The sequence below is a fragment of the Diachasmimorpha longicaudata genome, chromosome 13 (assembly GCF_034640455.1).
Source record: "Diachasmimorpha longicaudata isolate KC_UGA_2023 chromosome 13, iyDiaLong2, whole genome shotgun sequence".
In the NCBI taxonomy this organism is placed as follows: domain Eukaryota; kingdom Metazoa; phylum Arthropoda; class Insecta; order Hymenoptera; family Braconidae; genus Diachasmimorpha; species Diachasmimorpha longicaudata.
Genome location: NC_087237.1, coordinates 2,463,797 through 2,479,947, shown reverse-complemented (window position 1 = coordinate 2,479,947; position 16,151 = coordinate 2,463,797). Strand labels below are relative to the sequence as shown.

Below are 16,151 nucleotides of genomic sequence, written 5' to 3'. Positions count from 1 at the left end.
CAGAACAATATAGTACGTTACGAACATAATAATGCATGAGGGGAATTCCATGTAATATCGTCTATTATCTCGGTAGTTGTTTGGTAAAAAGCGGTGACTTTTCAACGCATTCTGAGGGTAGTCTTTTTTTTTTTTAATTTTTTAATCTATAAATGTTCTTAATTTTCCGAAAAATGAAGCGAACCCATGCGAACCTGTCCCATGCGAATTCATAAATTCGTTTCACTTTTCGGAAAATTACGTCCATTTGAAAAAGGAATTTCCCAGAAAATCATGGCTGCTTCCAGGATGCGTCAAAAAATCTGAAAAAATTCAAAGTCATCTTATCTGACTCACGAAACAGGGAAATTGTCAAATGAATTTCCATGGAATTTTCCATCACTAATGTGGATATGTGAAAATGGAGAGAATGAGATTGAAGCTATTCCCCACCCCACAAATTAATTGGTTCTCTCGTGCGAAAATTGGAATTCGAGAGACAATTAGCGAATAATCGATTGAAAAATGCAGAATAAAATGTAACATAGAAAGATTTAAAAAATAACAATAACTTGCTCAGAACTGGATACAACAATAAGTTCAATACTATTCAATTTATTTCAATTACATTACCCCTTAATTACGAGGTATTATAATATTATGAAGAGAAGAGTAATAAATATTTTAATGCTATTAGTGCATTTCCACAATTATTATCGCAATGTGTCCATCCCCTCTCCCCATTGACTATTTAATTATCTAGGATTTTATAATTTTATCTGCGGATCAAAGATAAGAATGAGGCAGCGCTGCAAGAAGCTCTCCCACTACTGCTGAGTGGTTGCACATCTGCGGTTATTTAATTTCCCAGAGGCAAGTTGTCACCCAAACGCATAAAATCGTGTCATCGTCCCGCTAATTCCAGTCGACTCTCGGGGGCCTCACAATTCATAGTCTGAAAAAACTTCTCTCCTGCCTCCCCTCTCAATTTCAGTGTCTGATAACGGACAATTTGCTTTTCGAGTGTTTTTAATCATAAAGTTTTCCGCTGGCAGACGCCAGCAATAAATTATGGATATGGAGATTGGTGGGGGAGGGCATAAAAAAATACGGGTGTGTGTCATTGGCGCTGGAGCCGCTGGTTTGTGCGCAGTTCGACATCTTTCTAGTGATCTAGCGCACTTCGAGCCCGCTATTTTTGAATTATCCGACAAGGTGGGAGGGACTTGGGTCTACGTCGAGGAAACTGGAAACGATGGCTATGGTGTGCCCATTCACTCCAGTATGTATAAAAATTTGAGGTAATTATGGGATGAAAAAAAATGTTAATTTGTCCCAGTCTGTTTTGCAGTAATTAAAAAATTGTGGAAAACAGACAAAAATTGCATTCACGATATTGAAAAAACAAATCACCATTTTTACTGGAACAATTGCCTTAATAGAACACTTTAATTCCGTTGATAATTATAAACATTTATTCAACAACAGAACCAACTTCCCGACCAAATTGATGAACTTTCCGGATTACCAAATAATGAATCAAACCCGTCCAAGTTGTGGTACCCACCAACAGATCCTGGATTATCTCAATGCTTACGCCGATCACTTTGCAATCCGCCGATTTATTCAGGTAATATCAATTGCTTTTTTCTATCAGCTGTACCCTCATTTGGATTAATGAACATTTGGATGATAGTTCAATACAATGGTCGAGTGCGTTCGACCGATAGTCAATGGACTTTGGAGAGAAACCACGTGGAGGGTTGCAATTAGAAATCTCAAGACTAAGGCCCTGGAGGAGAGGGTGTTTGATGCTGTTATGGTTTGCAATGGTCATTACTCAGTTCCGAAAGTTCCGAAAATAACTGGAATCGAGACATTTACGGGGTGTGCTATGCACAGTCATCAATACAGGAAGCCAGATATTTATGAGGGAAAAACGGTTATTGTCCTCGGAGCCGGTCCGTCTGGCATCGACATTGGCATTGAGATCGCCAGTCGGGCTAATTTCGTTTATTTGAGCCACAATGGCCCCAGGTAATGGCGAAATACAATTTCATTGTGTTATTCTCGATGTAAATAAATATCATGGGTATCACGAATTCCTGTCTCAAGAGAAATTGATAATTTACATTTAAAAATCAATTTTCCCTTTGACATAAATTCTTCTCCTCCCATGAATTTATATTCGAGGAAAAAATGCTGTCCAAAAATAAATTGGTAATTTATTTAGATTAGAGAGCCCATTACTGACAAATATGTCACAAGTCATGGGGGTGAAATCCATCGATGGAAATAAATTCACTCTGAAAGACGGAACTGTTCTGACTGCCGATGCCCTTCTGTACTGTACAGGATACGAATTCGCATTTCCGTTTTTACATGAGGAGTGCAAAGTCAGGGTTGATGATAATTTTGTTACTCCACTGTGGAAGCATTTGATTAATATTGAGCATCCCAAGATGTGTCTTGTGGGATTACCCTCGAGAGTCATTCCTTTTCCGCTGTTTCATCTGCAGGTAAGTGCCAGATGAATATAAATTCTTTTGTTTATACTATTCATTCTCCTTGAGGGTATTTTTTCAATTCAAATGCTGATGAGAAAATGTTTTACGAGAAGAATAATTATTCCTTTCTTTGCTATTGAATCTTTCCAACAATTTCTCAAGCAAATAGAGAATTGAAAAAATTCATATAAATTAGAAACTTATTATTGTTTGGTCCAGGTTAAATAAGCCTAATAAGTCAATTCAAATAATTTAAGATGAAAGTAATTTGTCATGGGTTTGCAAATTATTAAATGTTTTCTCCCACACAGATCTTATTTTTCCTGAGTTTATTAAAAGGCCGGATTGACCTGCCTTCCAAAGACATTATGCTCGAGGACACGAGGCCTTACAATGAAAAACGTCATGGACACGTCCTGGGAAATCGCCAGTGGGAGTACAATAATCAATTAGCCACTCTGGCTGGTATCAATACACTCCCGGAATTCTACGAGAATGGATACACCCAGTGGAACATTCAGAAGACCAACAATCTCCTCAAGTACAAAGATGCGGAAATTGTCATTGCAGAGGATGGGAAGACTGTGCGTTTCGTAATGACAAAGTGATAAAGATAAAGGCCAAAGTACGCGCTCGAAAAAATGGAAATAATAAGGGAAGTACAATATTTTGATGATCTAATGTGATAATGGCGATAAATTGGAGATAATAAAATTCCATTCCTTGAATTATGAAAATTGGGGACTCGTGTTTTTAATAATATTCTGTATCAAGTAAAACTCTTTCTCTTTTAATGAATGGTTTGGTAAATTTTTAAAAAGCTAATCAATTATTAATCACTCCAATAAATTTGTAAAAATATATGAAACATCATCAAATCCCCGTGACGTTGTGAATCCAATCCATCACCTGGCTGACATCCATGTATACACCAGGAGTATATTTTTCCCCACAGGCATCCCCCCACGACGTGATTCCAATGAGAATGTTATTAGTATTGTAGAGAGGACCTCCGGAATCACCCTTATCAATAAATTAAATTTTTCAGTGAATGTATCACGATTATTCATTATTGAATATATTTGCATGATGGAAAATACTTTGCAAGTGTCGGCTCCCCCCTCCTGGTATCCATAACATATCTGTCGCGGGGTCAAGGTATAGACAGCTTTGTAGTTCTCAGCGCAAATATCGTACGGTATCCTTGGTACCAATGCGTATTTTAAATTCTTTGAAGTCACGTCATTATCATCCTCTTGCGTCTATTGTGATAATTGAATTAATTGTGCAATTGCATTATTCGACGGCTTTTAAATGGGGAAAAAATTTGTAATAAGAGAAAAATAATTAGTAAGAATTGTGTATCTTTATGTTAAAATTATCTGAGGACTAAAAATAATTGGAGTAATTAATTAATGAAAAATAAATTTAAATTCATTGGAAATTAGATGAAGTATAGATTAGATGGATTAGATGGAGTATCGGCTCGGTTAAGAAGTTGATAGGCAAAATGAGCAGATGCTGATAGATGTAAATAATAAGTGAATAAATAAATAATACCGGTACAGCCCCCCATCCAGCAACACTGGCCCACCGAGTCTTTAATTCCGCACTCGTCTCCATCGGCAATTCAATAGCCGCCGTCGTATCGCTTATTTCAAACCCTGGAATCACTCGAAAAACCGCGATATCATAATCCTGGCTATTGTTTTTGTACATCGGATGCAAAAAACGTTCTGTAACATTGTGAATCACCCCTCCACTGTCCCTCTGAACTGAGCCACTTCGCACCGTCACGAGGGCTGTTAATCTTCACATTAAAAAAAAAAAGAAAAATAAATTGAATCCGAAATAAATGACGGGAATTCAAAATTTCAGAAGGAAAAAGAATATTACGGGGCCAAGCAGTGCGCAGCCGTTATACCCCAGTCTGGACTAATGACGGCGGCGCCGCAAACGTGCTCCTCATTTTGCCTCAAGGACAACTAAAATAACAGACCACCATATCATTTCACTAATGAGATAAGCACCATTGCAATAGACCAGAGATTAAAGTGTATGCCCTCTGCTGTGTGATTTTGTTGGTACTTGGGGGGGTTGTTACTGTTCCGGAAAAATATTGGCCATTGATTTTTCCGGAGCTTTCCAACTCACCATGAAAGGCGCCTGAGCTATGTCCAAATTTATGCCGCCCGATATCGATTCACATTCCAAGAATAGGGGAAGTACTGTGAAAAAAAGGGGATTTTATATATTTTTTTTCGGGGTCATCAGGGCTGAATGATGGCTGTAGACATTTAGAAATAATAATTGATTTTCCTAAGGGCATGTGGTGCGCAATATAATATCGACTTAACACGAGCAAAGGTTTAGTCTTACGTCGATGAGATGTGGTGATACCTAGTGAGTTTTCGTATGTATAGGAATATTTTTAATTTCAAAGAATTTTAAAAGTCAATAGGCCACTTAATGAAATGAATCTCACGTGAATTACTCTGCTAATTTATTCAGCAAATCTTAATTGCACCTTACATTTTAATTGCACAGGAGCACTTACGACCTGAAAAGATGAGTGGAGTGCAGAGACTTCGTGGGCCCATAACGGAGAACAATAAAACTGCTAAATGTTCGTCGTGTGCGCTTTATATTTTGTTGAAACAATCTCCTGAACGTTTTTTTCGCATAAACACGTCCTTAAACAACAGTCGAGCGACCGACGTCAGCGGAACAACTTCTGCACAGCAAAATGCACCACCAGAATTATCGGAAAATCGTTATCAATCGGTATTCTCTTATGTCATTGGCGAGCACGTACGGCGATACGAAAAAAATAAAATGGAAATTCCAAGTGCAGTTTTCCAAGAAAACGAGTAAAAAATAATTTCACATTATTATTTGATTTTTGCTTGTGCAGAAAAAATCGTTCAGCGAATTCAAAAATGTTTTCCGAAAATTCTGTAAAATTCCGAAGGATTGGACAGCCTGCGGTGAAGCCCAGTGATTTCTGTCAGAAAGTGTCAATACCTGGAAAACGTAACAATTTTGTGACCCAATGTTCATTATCACCCGATATTCGGCGGAAAAAACCGCTTTCGCGAGTGGGAAATTCCCTATCGGTGCAAGGGAGCATCAAACTGGGTGATAAATTTTGCAGCTCGAGCCTTGAAAGAGCCACACAATAGCAGAAAGAAACCCAACCGGAGCCTTTGAGTCTCCGACAATGACAATGGCACTGGGGGAATGTTTTGTCTTCGTTGAACAGGTGGAATGAAAGAAATAAGCCTCGTTCGGGTTGAAAAGTGTCCGGAGTTTCGACTGAGGGAACTGACTTCAATTAGCGGGGTCTACATAGGGGTCCCAGGTCACAAAAAGCGAGACACTGGCTTGATTGAACTTCGGGGGAAGAAAATCGAGGGTTTTTTTGTATTAACTGGGGTATGTGGCACACTATGCGCAATATAAAAATTAAAGGCTGACCTCTTCGATTTTTTTGTGAGAGAGATGATTGATTATGTTACCATCGAATTTCGAAACTGGGGCAAGTTGTTTCTCGCGCTTGAGGGTCTCCTGGATGTCAGCAAGGGCCCGAAATGTTGGAAGGTGCTAAAAGAATACTTTTTTTCTTGATTATTTTTCCCACCAAAATTTCAGCCAATAGAATTGCACCATTTGTTGATATTTTGTATAGCCTACCTCGAATTTCAGCGATTATTTTTCCCATCCAAATCTTGGCCAATAGGATTGCACCATTCGACGTTATTTTGTATAGCCAACACGGTATTTCAGCGGAAATTCTTGGAAATTTCACTGGAAATTTTTCATGTTGCCTATATAAAAAAAACAAATCCTGAAGTAACCCTCAATTGTATCTGACAGATTAAATGGCAATTCGTTGAAAATTATGTCTCATGGTGCAATTCTATCGGCCAACATTTGGATGGAAAAAATAATCCCCCGAATACCACTCGAACTTCGAAATTATCTGATATTTCCCTCAAGGTTCCCTACAAACAAATAAGCTTGTCAAGTTTTCCAGAAAAATCACTCGCGCTTCGCGTTCGTGATTTTTAAACTGGAAAACTTGACACGTTCATTTGTTTGCAACGAACCTATCGGGAAATATCCGATAATTTCGGAGCTCTTGTGGTATTATATGCGATTATTTTTCCCATCCAAATCTTGGCCAATAGGATTGCACCATTCGACGTTATTTTGTATAGTCAACACGGTATTTCAGCGGATATTCTTGGAAATTTCACTGGAAATTTTGCATGTTGATATATATAAAAAAAAACAAATGTTGAAGTAACCCTCAATTGTATCTGACAGATTAAATGGCAATTCGTTGAAAATTATGTCTCATGGTGCAATTCTATCGGCCAAGATTTGGATGCAAAAAATAATCCCCCGAATACCACTCGAACTTCGAAATTATCTGATATTTCCCTCAAGGTTCTCTACAAACAAATAAGCTTGTCAAGTTTTCCAGAAAAATCAGCCGCGCTTCGCGCTCGTGATTTTTAAACTGGAAAACTTGACACGTTCATTTGTTTGCAACGAACCTATCGGGAAATATCCGATAATTTCGGAGCTCTTGTGGTATTATATGCGATAATTTTTTGATAATTTTGGTAAACAAACGACAACTTAACCAAATAAACCTCTTTTCATGTCATGGCATAATTCTCTTGGCCGAAATTTGGATAGGAAAAATAATCCCCTGAATACCACTCGAGCTTCAAAATTATAGAATATTTCCCTCTAGGTTCCCTGCATACAAACTTCATTTGTATGCAGGGAATTTGTTTGCATTTGTTTGCAACGAATCTATCGGGAAATATTCGATAATTTTGAAGCACTTGTGGTATTATATGTGAAAATTGAAGGCCAAACCCTTTGATTTTTTTCGAGGGATTTGGAGAACATGAAAATATAATCAAAAGTTTGAAAAGCGTTTGAAAAAAGTAGAAAATAATCCCCTGCGTTAAGATTCTTTAGAAACAAACAACCGAAAGAACGAGTAATCGCAGGCGATAATCCACTCCCCCCCCACATCCTCTACAACGTCCTTCACATCCCTTTCATAAACTCCCCCATAATCGACCCAATGAAATTATTAAAATTATCCACGAGTCATTGGATCGACAGTTTATTCAGTCGTGAAACAAAGCCGTGGGGTGGCGGTGCTGTAGTGGTTGCAACCGCTTGCGGATCAACTTGAATTTCCAACCCCTCAGTGTGATATTCGCCGCGAAGCCTCCAACACACCCGAAACAATTTCGACACAGTTCGGTCAATCATTAACGATTTATCGGTTATCAGTGCCCAAATCTGTCAGTCAAATTCCCGACTCGTGTTTCATAATTTAAATCATCGGATTTTTAGTTTTAAAAAATCTCCACGACCCACATACAAAGTTTATTAAAAATCCAGTGATGTTTTTGCGTTATTAATGAATATTGATTTTGACACTTCAGTGCAAGTTACTTTGGATTCGTGAAATGTGTGTTTGAAAAAAATCGGTAAGTTCAGAGCGATAGAAAAAAGGGGAGAGGGGAATTTTAGTCGTTCGCTGCGGCGTCCTGCAGGACGATCTTTATCACTGAAAAAATTCTGTCCGAGTGTGAGTTGATAACCAGGACCAGAAGCATTGAACTATCGACTATTTATTCGATCCATTGCACGTGCAGTATCTGCATCCCCTGTGTCGTTCATAAAAAAATATTTTTCACTCGCAATAAAATTATTCCCTAATTATTACGATAATTAGGGAATAATTTTTGGATTTTTTAAATACGATCCAACGATTTTTTCATCCCTTGAACATTATGTGTATTACATAAACGATATCCTGTCACTTATAATTTTTCCCCTGAAATAACAGTTTTTCTATCCTCGTTAAGCCCCTGACAAATATTTCTACAAAAATAACACCTCCGAGAATTTATATCATGTCTTTAAAACGGTTTCTTATGAGATGTCACAACCATTCTCATCGCTCACCTCAACCATGCCTCATAAATTTTTGTCTGCGTCAGAATTTTTGAAACTACCATCAACAACAATTCCACCTCCATCGAATCAACCACAATCACCAATCGCAACAAATCCCAACAACAACAGCAATTATGACGAAATTCAATATTTAAACAATCTTCCCCACTCCTCATCAATACTCCTATTATTATTAATTAACTGACTAAGTAATTACTCAATCATGTATAGAGGAGTTCAAGGCAGGCTATATCCATTGTTACCATCAAGTCACTTGAATTGTCAATAAAATAGTGACAATAGTTAACATTCACCTGAATCACATCTCATGAATTTTGTAGTGTCAGTATTTTGTCAACTGGCCAAAAAACCTAGTTGTGATGGAGAGAGAGAGAGAGAGAGAGAGAGAGAGAGAGAGAGAGAGAGAGAGAGAGAGCTGATGCCCCGGTGACCGTGTGAATTATAATCGTCTTCAAGCAAGTGCTTTAATTTCTTACATCAGTGACTAGTTTTCGTGGTTGTAAGACGTGCTTGTGATTCAGGTGATGGATGGTGATGGAGAGGGGTAGAGGGGGGGGGGTGGAGGTGGTGGTGGAGGGGTGCGGGTGGAAGGGAAGCCAGCGTAGCTTTTAATAATCCAGCTTGGGTTGTTACCATTCCGCAGAGAATTAAACAAAAAAAAAATACTGGAAAGCCAATAACACAAACAACTACTCAGCTGGAGCGACATTTTTATTTATTCCTGTATTTTACATATTTGAATTATTCGCGGGAAGCTTCGTTCCTCATCTGGGGACACAATGGGGAGAGCTGAGTGTAATTTCTTTTTTTTTTTGGGGAGAAAATGAGGGAGAAAAGGGGTTTTGTGGAAGTTGGTTGATGAGAATAGTTTGGGAGGAGCTAGAAAATTCCAATTTCGAATGATGGGAGGATGGGAGGGGCTGGGATGGAAGGGACTGGTGGTGGTGAGGGGGAGGGATGGGGTTTTGGGGATTAGGGGTTTTTGAGACGGTTTGGGGGAGGGGGGTTGTATTTGGCTGCATCAATCCGCTGATGTTGAGGGGAACCTTTGGGTGAAATTGACTTCGGGGTCAATTGTGTCGGAGGGCTTATGATTTTTAAATATTTAGTCCGGGGAATAATCCTGCTTCGTTTACATTTAGTGTAGGCCCTTTTGGATTAATAGGAGTTCAGGTGTCGTTGAACCTGATTGAAGATTTTGAGGACGAAATAATTTTGAGAGGACGAAATTAATGCTTTTGGATCCTTTTGGATTAATCCTATTAATCCTTTTGGATTAATAGGAGTTCAGGTGTCATTGAACCTGATTGAAGATTTTGAGGACGAAATAATTTTGAGAGGACGAATAAAGACTAATTAATGAATCAGTCGAGGTTTGGATGAAGCAAAATTTGTCAAAAAAAAAATCCGCTGTTCCACTTGAAAAATCGTAATGCTGTAATGCTCTGTTCTCGTTATCCCCCGTCTTATCTATCGAACATGTTCACATAATCCTCACGCTCCCCCCCCCCTTTCAATCAGATTTATGTGAAATGCTGCGAGTTGCGATGTTGCCTCGAGTTTCCGGTAAAATCCACGTGAGATAGATGGTGAATACGTGGCCAGGGTGCCCGACAAATAGCCGTGCAGCAGCCCACCCTCCACCCAAAGTACTACGTCTTCGTCTTGGTAACACTGGAACAAGTAAACTACTGTGAAAACTTGGTTCCCATGTGTGCATCAATGTTGTTCCTCGGTTCGGTTTTTCCACTGTGCGGAGAAACGGACACTCGTTACATCCGCTAGATTGCCAGTCTTTTACATTATTTTCTCTCCTTTGCCTTTCACCTTTCCCAAGGGCTTTTAAGAAAAGTAGAGAATTACCTGGAGTGACTCGTGACTCGTTGCTTACATTACTGCACTCTGTCACTGTGATGGCTGCCTTGGCGATGCACCATCCACTCACTTTTTTTTTTTTTTCAGTTCATAAAATTCGGTGAATTTCCAAGCGACGATAATTAATTTTCTCGGTCTTTTTTTTTTGTGGGGAGTGGGGAGGGGAGGGGGGGGGAATATTGCCATATTGCGAGCTAGATAAATGTTTTATGACATGACGTTATGAATCTGCTCGGTACCGAGATCGCTATATAACTGGGAAAAAAAATCACTCGTGAGGGAAATCCAGAAGATTATGAGGCGAAAAATGTCAATTAATTAATTTGATTAATAAAAACCGCATGAACGTGAAGGTAATTAGGTAGGTAATTAATTATGATCCTTTGGGGACTCCGTTCACCCCAGGCAGTGCATCCCGCGAAGAGTTCTGGACACTCGACACCCGGTAGAAGAGTTAAGTTGCGTGAATTTAATCAGATTTCGAAGTGGCCAACGGCAAAGGGGTCACAAGACACTCAAGAGTTCATGAATATTTAGACGTACACATAGAAATACACGAGGTGCATCGCGAAATGACCCGGGTGGGAGGGGATACGTGTGGATTTTCCTAGAATATCTACAAGGACGTTTGAGATATTTTGTTGGCCACCGGCGGAGAATCCGAGTGATTTGATTTTGAAAATTGTAATTTATTGGGATTTATTAGCACTGATATTGTGGCAGGTGATGTCAACATGTGTTGGGCTTCATTCGGACGATATTGTGTGCGACAGTCGCTTGAGAAAATTTTTTTTAATGTCAATATGAATCAAGAGCTTTTTTGTTGTGTTGACCGAAAGCTTTTCGTCAAACTAATTAATGATATTTTATGCACCCGATTAACATTAATGAGAAGCTCTCCATGGATCGCATCAAAAGCTCTCAACTCCAACTGACCTTCGTTGAGAGCTTTTCATCAATTTTCCCCGAAAAATGTCCTTGAATAGTGGAGTATTTTCATCGTCATCGTCATTCCAATACATCTCTCACCCTGGGGATGATTGACATGGAAAAATGGTGAATCACCTCCCCAACGGGGGAGCTTTCACCCTAAGTGAAATACCCTCCAGGGTTGATTCACTGGTAGAATTTTTTTTTCTATGAAATGCAATTTCTTTTTCCTCCACTCGACTGCAAAAATCATTATCATTACGTTGGCATGACTGTCGCGGACTGTTGTCAAGAGCTTTCGAGTATATTTACACATGCCAGGAGAGAACTACTGTGTCATTATTGTGCTTGTTTGGTTCAGGTGTTTCGGCGAATAAGGGATGGACTAGAACTGACAAAAAAAAAAATTGGGGGCGGGGGACGAGGGGCAGGAACGGACGGCCTCGGGGGATTCTCCATCGAGACTGGAACAATGAATTCGGCGAGTCAATTAAAAAATATTTATGGAGGTGGGAACAAAAACGAAAATTTCCATCAACCATTCTTTTGTCCTTGGAGATTGCGGCGTTTTTTTTAGCTGAATCGAATCGTTTTTTTTCGGAGTGTGCCATCATTTTTTTGTCAATGGGGGAGGGAATTGGGAGACGAGTCAATTCAATTTGCAATATTAGGAATCATCTTATTGCATTCCAGTAATGTTTTGAATCAGAATAATTTCACTGCACCAGAAAATTTGATGAATGGTACGTTATGAGTAGATGACTTTTAAAATCATCAATTTTTTTTACTCAGAATCATTATCATAATTCATCATTATGTAATGGAGATAATTTTTTTTTCAACGTTTTATCGAGAAAATGAACATTAATGAGAATAATTAAAAAAACTATTAATTGAAAAGTATAAAAAAATATTAAATTAATTGGAAAAAGGAAATAAAATGTATATATGAGAAATGATTGATGATAAAAAATTATTAAAAATTTTGCTATCATCAATCATTCACACGTAAAAAGGTAGTTCGACCCCATTTCCATTGGAGTCGATACAGTTCGATATTTCCACCGAGTTATCCATCTTGTCCTAAAAATACGCATATCGATTTTTCCCCTGGCTCGACAACTTTGGCTAGTTCATTTTTATTCCTCATCCCCATCCGGTTTTCATTTCCTGTCTTCCTCATGTACACGAGGCGCAGACACTTCTCTAGTATTTGTTCAATCGAGTTGGCTGAGGAGTTCGGCGAACCTATCTTCGTTGACAATCGAGCTTTTTTTCTCCGAGTTGTGCTCATTGGAGGACTAAAAAAAAATATATATCGGGAGTTTATAGCGGCCAGTGCTCGACGTTACCCGGAGGGCTATTCTCCGCGTGATTCATTGGTTATTTTTATGGGATTTTTTATCAGCGACTTTTATGGTTTTTTATTCGACGAGTGGAAAACAAACGGCGCGATAAATGTTTGGATTCTGTGAAAAAATGTACCAAAGAAATTTTTTTTGTCAAAATTCAGTGGAGGTGAACAATGCTCGGTGAAGTTTCGTTTCATCCGAGTCGATATTTAATGGCAAGTATTGTTTAAACAATTTATTATGGGGTTTGAAGTTCCTGAGAATAAAGGATTTTTATGTTTTCACCTCCACCGACTATCAGACCTTTCAATAAATATTGATGTCTTAAACTAGTAAACCAAATGATAATCCCCCGGTCGCGGAGTCGAACAAAGCCATTGCACCTCTAATAATTCATACAATCGAAGAGAAGTTACGGGCACCGACTGAATTTCAGGTCATCGAACCTCGTCTCCTTGATTTAATGACAAGCCAAGAGCTTCGACCCAAATTAGTAAGTCTTCCTCACTAATTCAACGACCAAGTTTACCGACCCAAATATCCCACAACAGTGAGTTGTAAAAATAAAAACTTGAGAAATAGAGGAAATCTATTGAGCGTGTTTAAATTTAATACTCCAAAGTCCATTATCAGGTTAAACAGGGAAGACATGTGAGCGAGAGCTAGTCGGTGAGAAAAGTATGTGAAAAATTACTGTACCGGGTACTAGAATCGAGGTGCAACATGCTATAATACTGAAATGGCATTTACTCGCACATAAAAATTGCTATCAATACCGTAAATATTGTAATAAATCCTGTAATTAATTGTTGTATTTGACGATTGAAATTATTCACTTTCTAGAACGCCCTTTGTTTTAATGAAAGTATTACAATTTTTCGAAAGTGATCCACGTTACAACTGAGTTCTATATTGTAGGGTTACTTTGAAAAGATAAAAACAGTTTATTTTTAGGAAAAAGGTACAAATGATTTTAATACAATATTCACTATTTTACACACTTGACACACAACACAAAAACGTCTATTTTGCAATTTGCAACACTAAACGAAATTTAGTGTTGCAAATTGCGATGACATTGAATTCACTTTTTTCGCATTTAGAAGACAATTTTCCCTCTCCGTATTGAGAGTGCTTGGTATGTGTGGACAAAAATTAACCGTCTGTCCATAGCTCTGTTTACTCCATGTCAGTATTTTATAGTTTTTCTCAGAACACTAGCGGAATGTTTAGAATAGTTTTAATAAACAGAACCAGAGAAGGAAAACACAGAAATGAGTGAACAAGGGCCTGTTACGAAATGCGTCCAGAGTGTGAAATCTTTGGTCACTAAGGCTTGGTTCCTCTGGAGACATCACAGAAGAAAGATATACCTTCTGCGTGCGATAATAAAGAATTAAAGTTTATAGCCAAATCGTTTTGACATTATTCAGAAAATCCCAGTGGTTCGGAACCCACTTAAAAATGTAGGTCCACTCGTGTTCTCATATGAGGATGCGAGGATAAATAAACACCATAACCAAACTATTGACAGTATGTATGTGGAAAACTTAAAACAGCAAAAAGAGCAAGCCAATGAATGAGACAAAACAAATGCTGGTATGCAATTGCGAGGTACAGCATAGTCGAAAGCTTCACCTAGTGGTGCTTAGGAGGCAACTTTTTTGTTTTTTTATTATTATTATTCAAACAATCCATGTCTATGATCCACCTCTCCCCCCTCCCCCAAATTCCTTGGAATTCTAAAACCACGTCATTGGTAAAGAACAAAATCGATGATTTAAGAAGCTCTAGTTTTCCTCTCCAACTCAGAAAAATGAAAAAGATTGAATCATGATTCAACAAGAGCGTCCACGAGATTCTTAAGATTCCGCTGGTGAGATGGTCTGGGATGCCCGGGAGTGCTTGAACGCCCCGGCAGTTGGCCGAGTTCCAGTCCCTGCGCATCGCGATAAGGTTGTACCCCTGAAAATTCACCCAGAGTTGCATTGGAATTTTTTCCAAGCCGTGGAAAAACTACAGCACAAAAAGTTCAACTTAAATTCGTTCCACGGGGGAGAATTTTGCAAATGTAAAATTGAGTGTTATTTTTTATCAATAAATTCACCGAGTTTTATTGTAAATTGACAACGCGAACAATTGTAGCGGAACGCATTCATCGGATGGCATTACGGCCAAGGGTCTCTTCGGTGGCGTTGAAATCACTTTGGCAACTTTCCTGATAGTTTCTCAGTGATATGCACACTGACAATCACAGTATATCGATTGCGATGCTCTGGTGATGGTGAGCACGAGCCTTTCGATGATTCGGGTAAGATATTCGTAGACGCATTGTTGATTTCTCGGGCGGTATGTGAATTTTTGAATAACGGGGGGGATTTTTTATGGCTCTTGAAATATCTCGGTACTATTAAATGCTTTGGACCGTCAAGTCGACTCGAATTTTGTGTACATGATAAATCAGGACGGAGAATCAAATATTCTTGTTGTTGTTGTTGTTGGAATGCCTGCACGTTTTCAGATATGAAATTAAAATTGAAAAAAAAAATTTCAGTCCATAATTCCGGTCTGGACATGATTTATAATGTACCTCTATTTGAAATGGAATAGTTATAATGATTCTAAAGTGTGAATGTTATTTATTCTTTTTATTTAATACGCTCGAAAGGCACAACCGCTCTGGTTCGTTTCTATTAGATTTTAATTGGGAGCCAGGTTAATAAATGAATAGAGATGTGTTCACACTTCGAGAGCAGTCGCCGAACTAACAAACGATCGAAGTTTCAAAAACCAAAGCATCGGCATCATGATTTCTTTCTTTCCATAAACAGAGATTTGTTTATATTATTTAATGAATATTCAGTAGAGTTTTTGTCGTAAGAGAACACAGACGGCCTCTCCAACAAATAATGACGGCATAGTATTGTTATATCCAGCGAAGAATAAAGACGTATTACGAGGTGTCATGTAAGAGTTTATTAAAGGAGAAGCACATAAATTAAGTTAGCTACGTAAGATATTTGCTAACTTCATGCGTAAGACTTTTTCCTTATTGGTCGTTCGGGTTCATAGTGGACGAGATCGCCAGCGCGCCGAATTTGAATTTATTCCGAAGTAGAACATGTAATATTTTCAATGGTGACTTAAACAATCAATTAGTAGAATTAATGGAATTTTTTATGTTGCCCGAAAATGAGGTAGTTTCGTTTCATCGTTATGATAAGTCACCATCAAAAATATTACATGTTCTACTTCGGAATAAATTCAAATTGCGAAGCGCGCTGGCGGTCTCGTTATTAATTACAAGAAGTATTACGAGGTGTCATGTAAGAGCTCTGAAGAGAGACCGACCAAGAATAATGTTATCCAAAAGACAGTCGTTCTTTTGACCAAGTTCAGATCATAGACAAATGAATGAGTATTCGAAGGGGGACACGTAACAGTATAATAAATGTAAACTTGTATAGGTCTGTAATGTGATCGTATTGGTTTT

At 38.4% G+C, this 16,151-nt stretch overlaps 3 protein-coding genes across 21 annotated transcripts in view; 2 read left to right on the top strand and 1 right to left on the bottom strand.

Moving 5' to 3' along the window:
• Positions 1 to 1,050: 1,050 nt before the first annotated feature.
• On the top strand, positions 1,051 to 3,223 carry LOC135168332 (uncharacterized). The gene is made up of 5 exons (XM_064132394.1): positions 1,051 to 1,280; positions 1,468 to 1,609; positions 1,676 to 2,016; positions 2,213 to 2,498; positions 2,798 to 3,223. The coding sequence occupies exons 1-5, from the start codon at positions 1,051 to 1,053 to the stop codon at positions 3,092 to 3,094; spliced, it is 1,296 nt and encodes a 431-aa protein (XP_063988464.1). The 3' UTR covers positions 3,095 to 3,223.
• Positions 3,224 to 3,248: 25 nt separating this feature from the next.
• Positions 3,249 to 5,277, bottom strand: LOC135168339 (trypsin 5G1-like). Of its 3 annotated transcripts, none has more exons than XM_064132407.1 (6): positions 5,044 to 5,277; positions 4,641 to 4,714; positions 4,383 to 4,471; positions 4,047 to 4,296; positions 3,587 to 3,748; positions 3,249 to 3,509 (listed from the first exon to the last, which is right to left on the bottom strand). In XM_064132407.1, exons 1-6 carry the CDS (start codon positions 5,084 to 5,086, stop codon positions 3,360 to 3,362), a joined length of 768 nt encoding a protein of 255 aa, XP_063988477.1. In that variant the 5' UTR covers positions 5,087 to 5,277; the 3' UTR covers positions 3,249 to 3,359. The 3 variants fall into 3 exon arrangements, with proteins under 3 accessions (XP_063988477.1, XP_063988478.1, XP_063988479.1); XM_064132408.1 differs by having other exon boundaries at positions 5,019 to 5,273; XM_064132409.1 differs by lacking the exon at positions 5,044 to 5,277 and adding an exon at positions 4,972 to 4,989.
• Positions 5,278 to 7,640: 2,363 nt separating this feature from the next.
• Positions 7,641 to 16,151, top strand: part of Phcl-1 (pH-sensitive chloride channel 1) — a 77,680-nt gene continuing 69,169 nt past the window's right edge. For 3 of the 17 annotated variants that reach the window (XM_064132382.1, XM_064132381.1, XM_064132377.1), the window contains exon 1: positions 7,643 to 8,008. The gene's annotated coding sequence lies outside the window, so the exon portion shown is untranslated. Of the gene's footprint in view, positions 8,009 to 16,151 lie in introns of all 17 variants that reach the window. The other 14 variants (XM_064132391.1, XM_064132390.1, XM_064132389.1 and 11 more) reach the window with 9 other exon arrangements.

Coding starts and splice junctions, on each gene's coding strand:
- LOC135168332 (XM_064132394.1), top strand. CDS start 1,051: ATGGATATGGAGATTGGTGGGGGAGGGCATAAAAAAATACGGGTGTGT. Junction 1,281..1,467: donor AGTATGTATAAAAATTTGAG/GTAATTATGGGA, acceptor ATTCAACAACAG/AACCAACTTCCCGACCAAAT. Junction 1,610..1,675: donor CAATCCGCCGATTTATTCAG/GTAATATCAATT, acceptor TTTGGATGATAG/TTCAATACAATGGTCGAGTG.
- LOC135168339 (XM_064132407.1), bottom strand. CDS start 5,086: ATGGGCCCACGAAGTCTCTGCACTCCACTCATCTTTTCAGGTC. Junction 4,715..5,043: donor TCCACTCATCTTTTCAGGTC/GTAAGTGCTCCT, acceptor TTTTTTTCACAG/TACTTCCCCTATTCTTGGAA. Junction 4,297..4,382: donor GCTGCGCACTGCTTGGCCCC/GTAATATTCTTT, acceptor TTTAATGTGAAG/ATTAACAGCCCTCGTGACGG.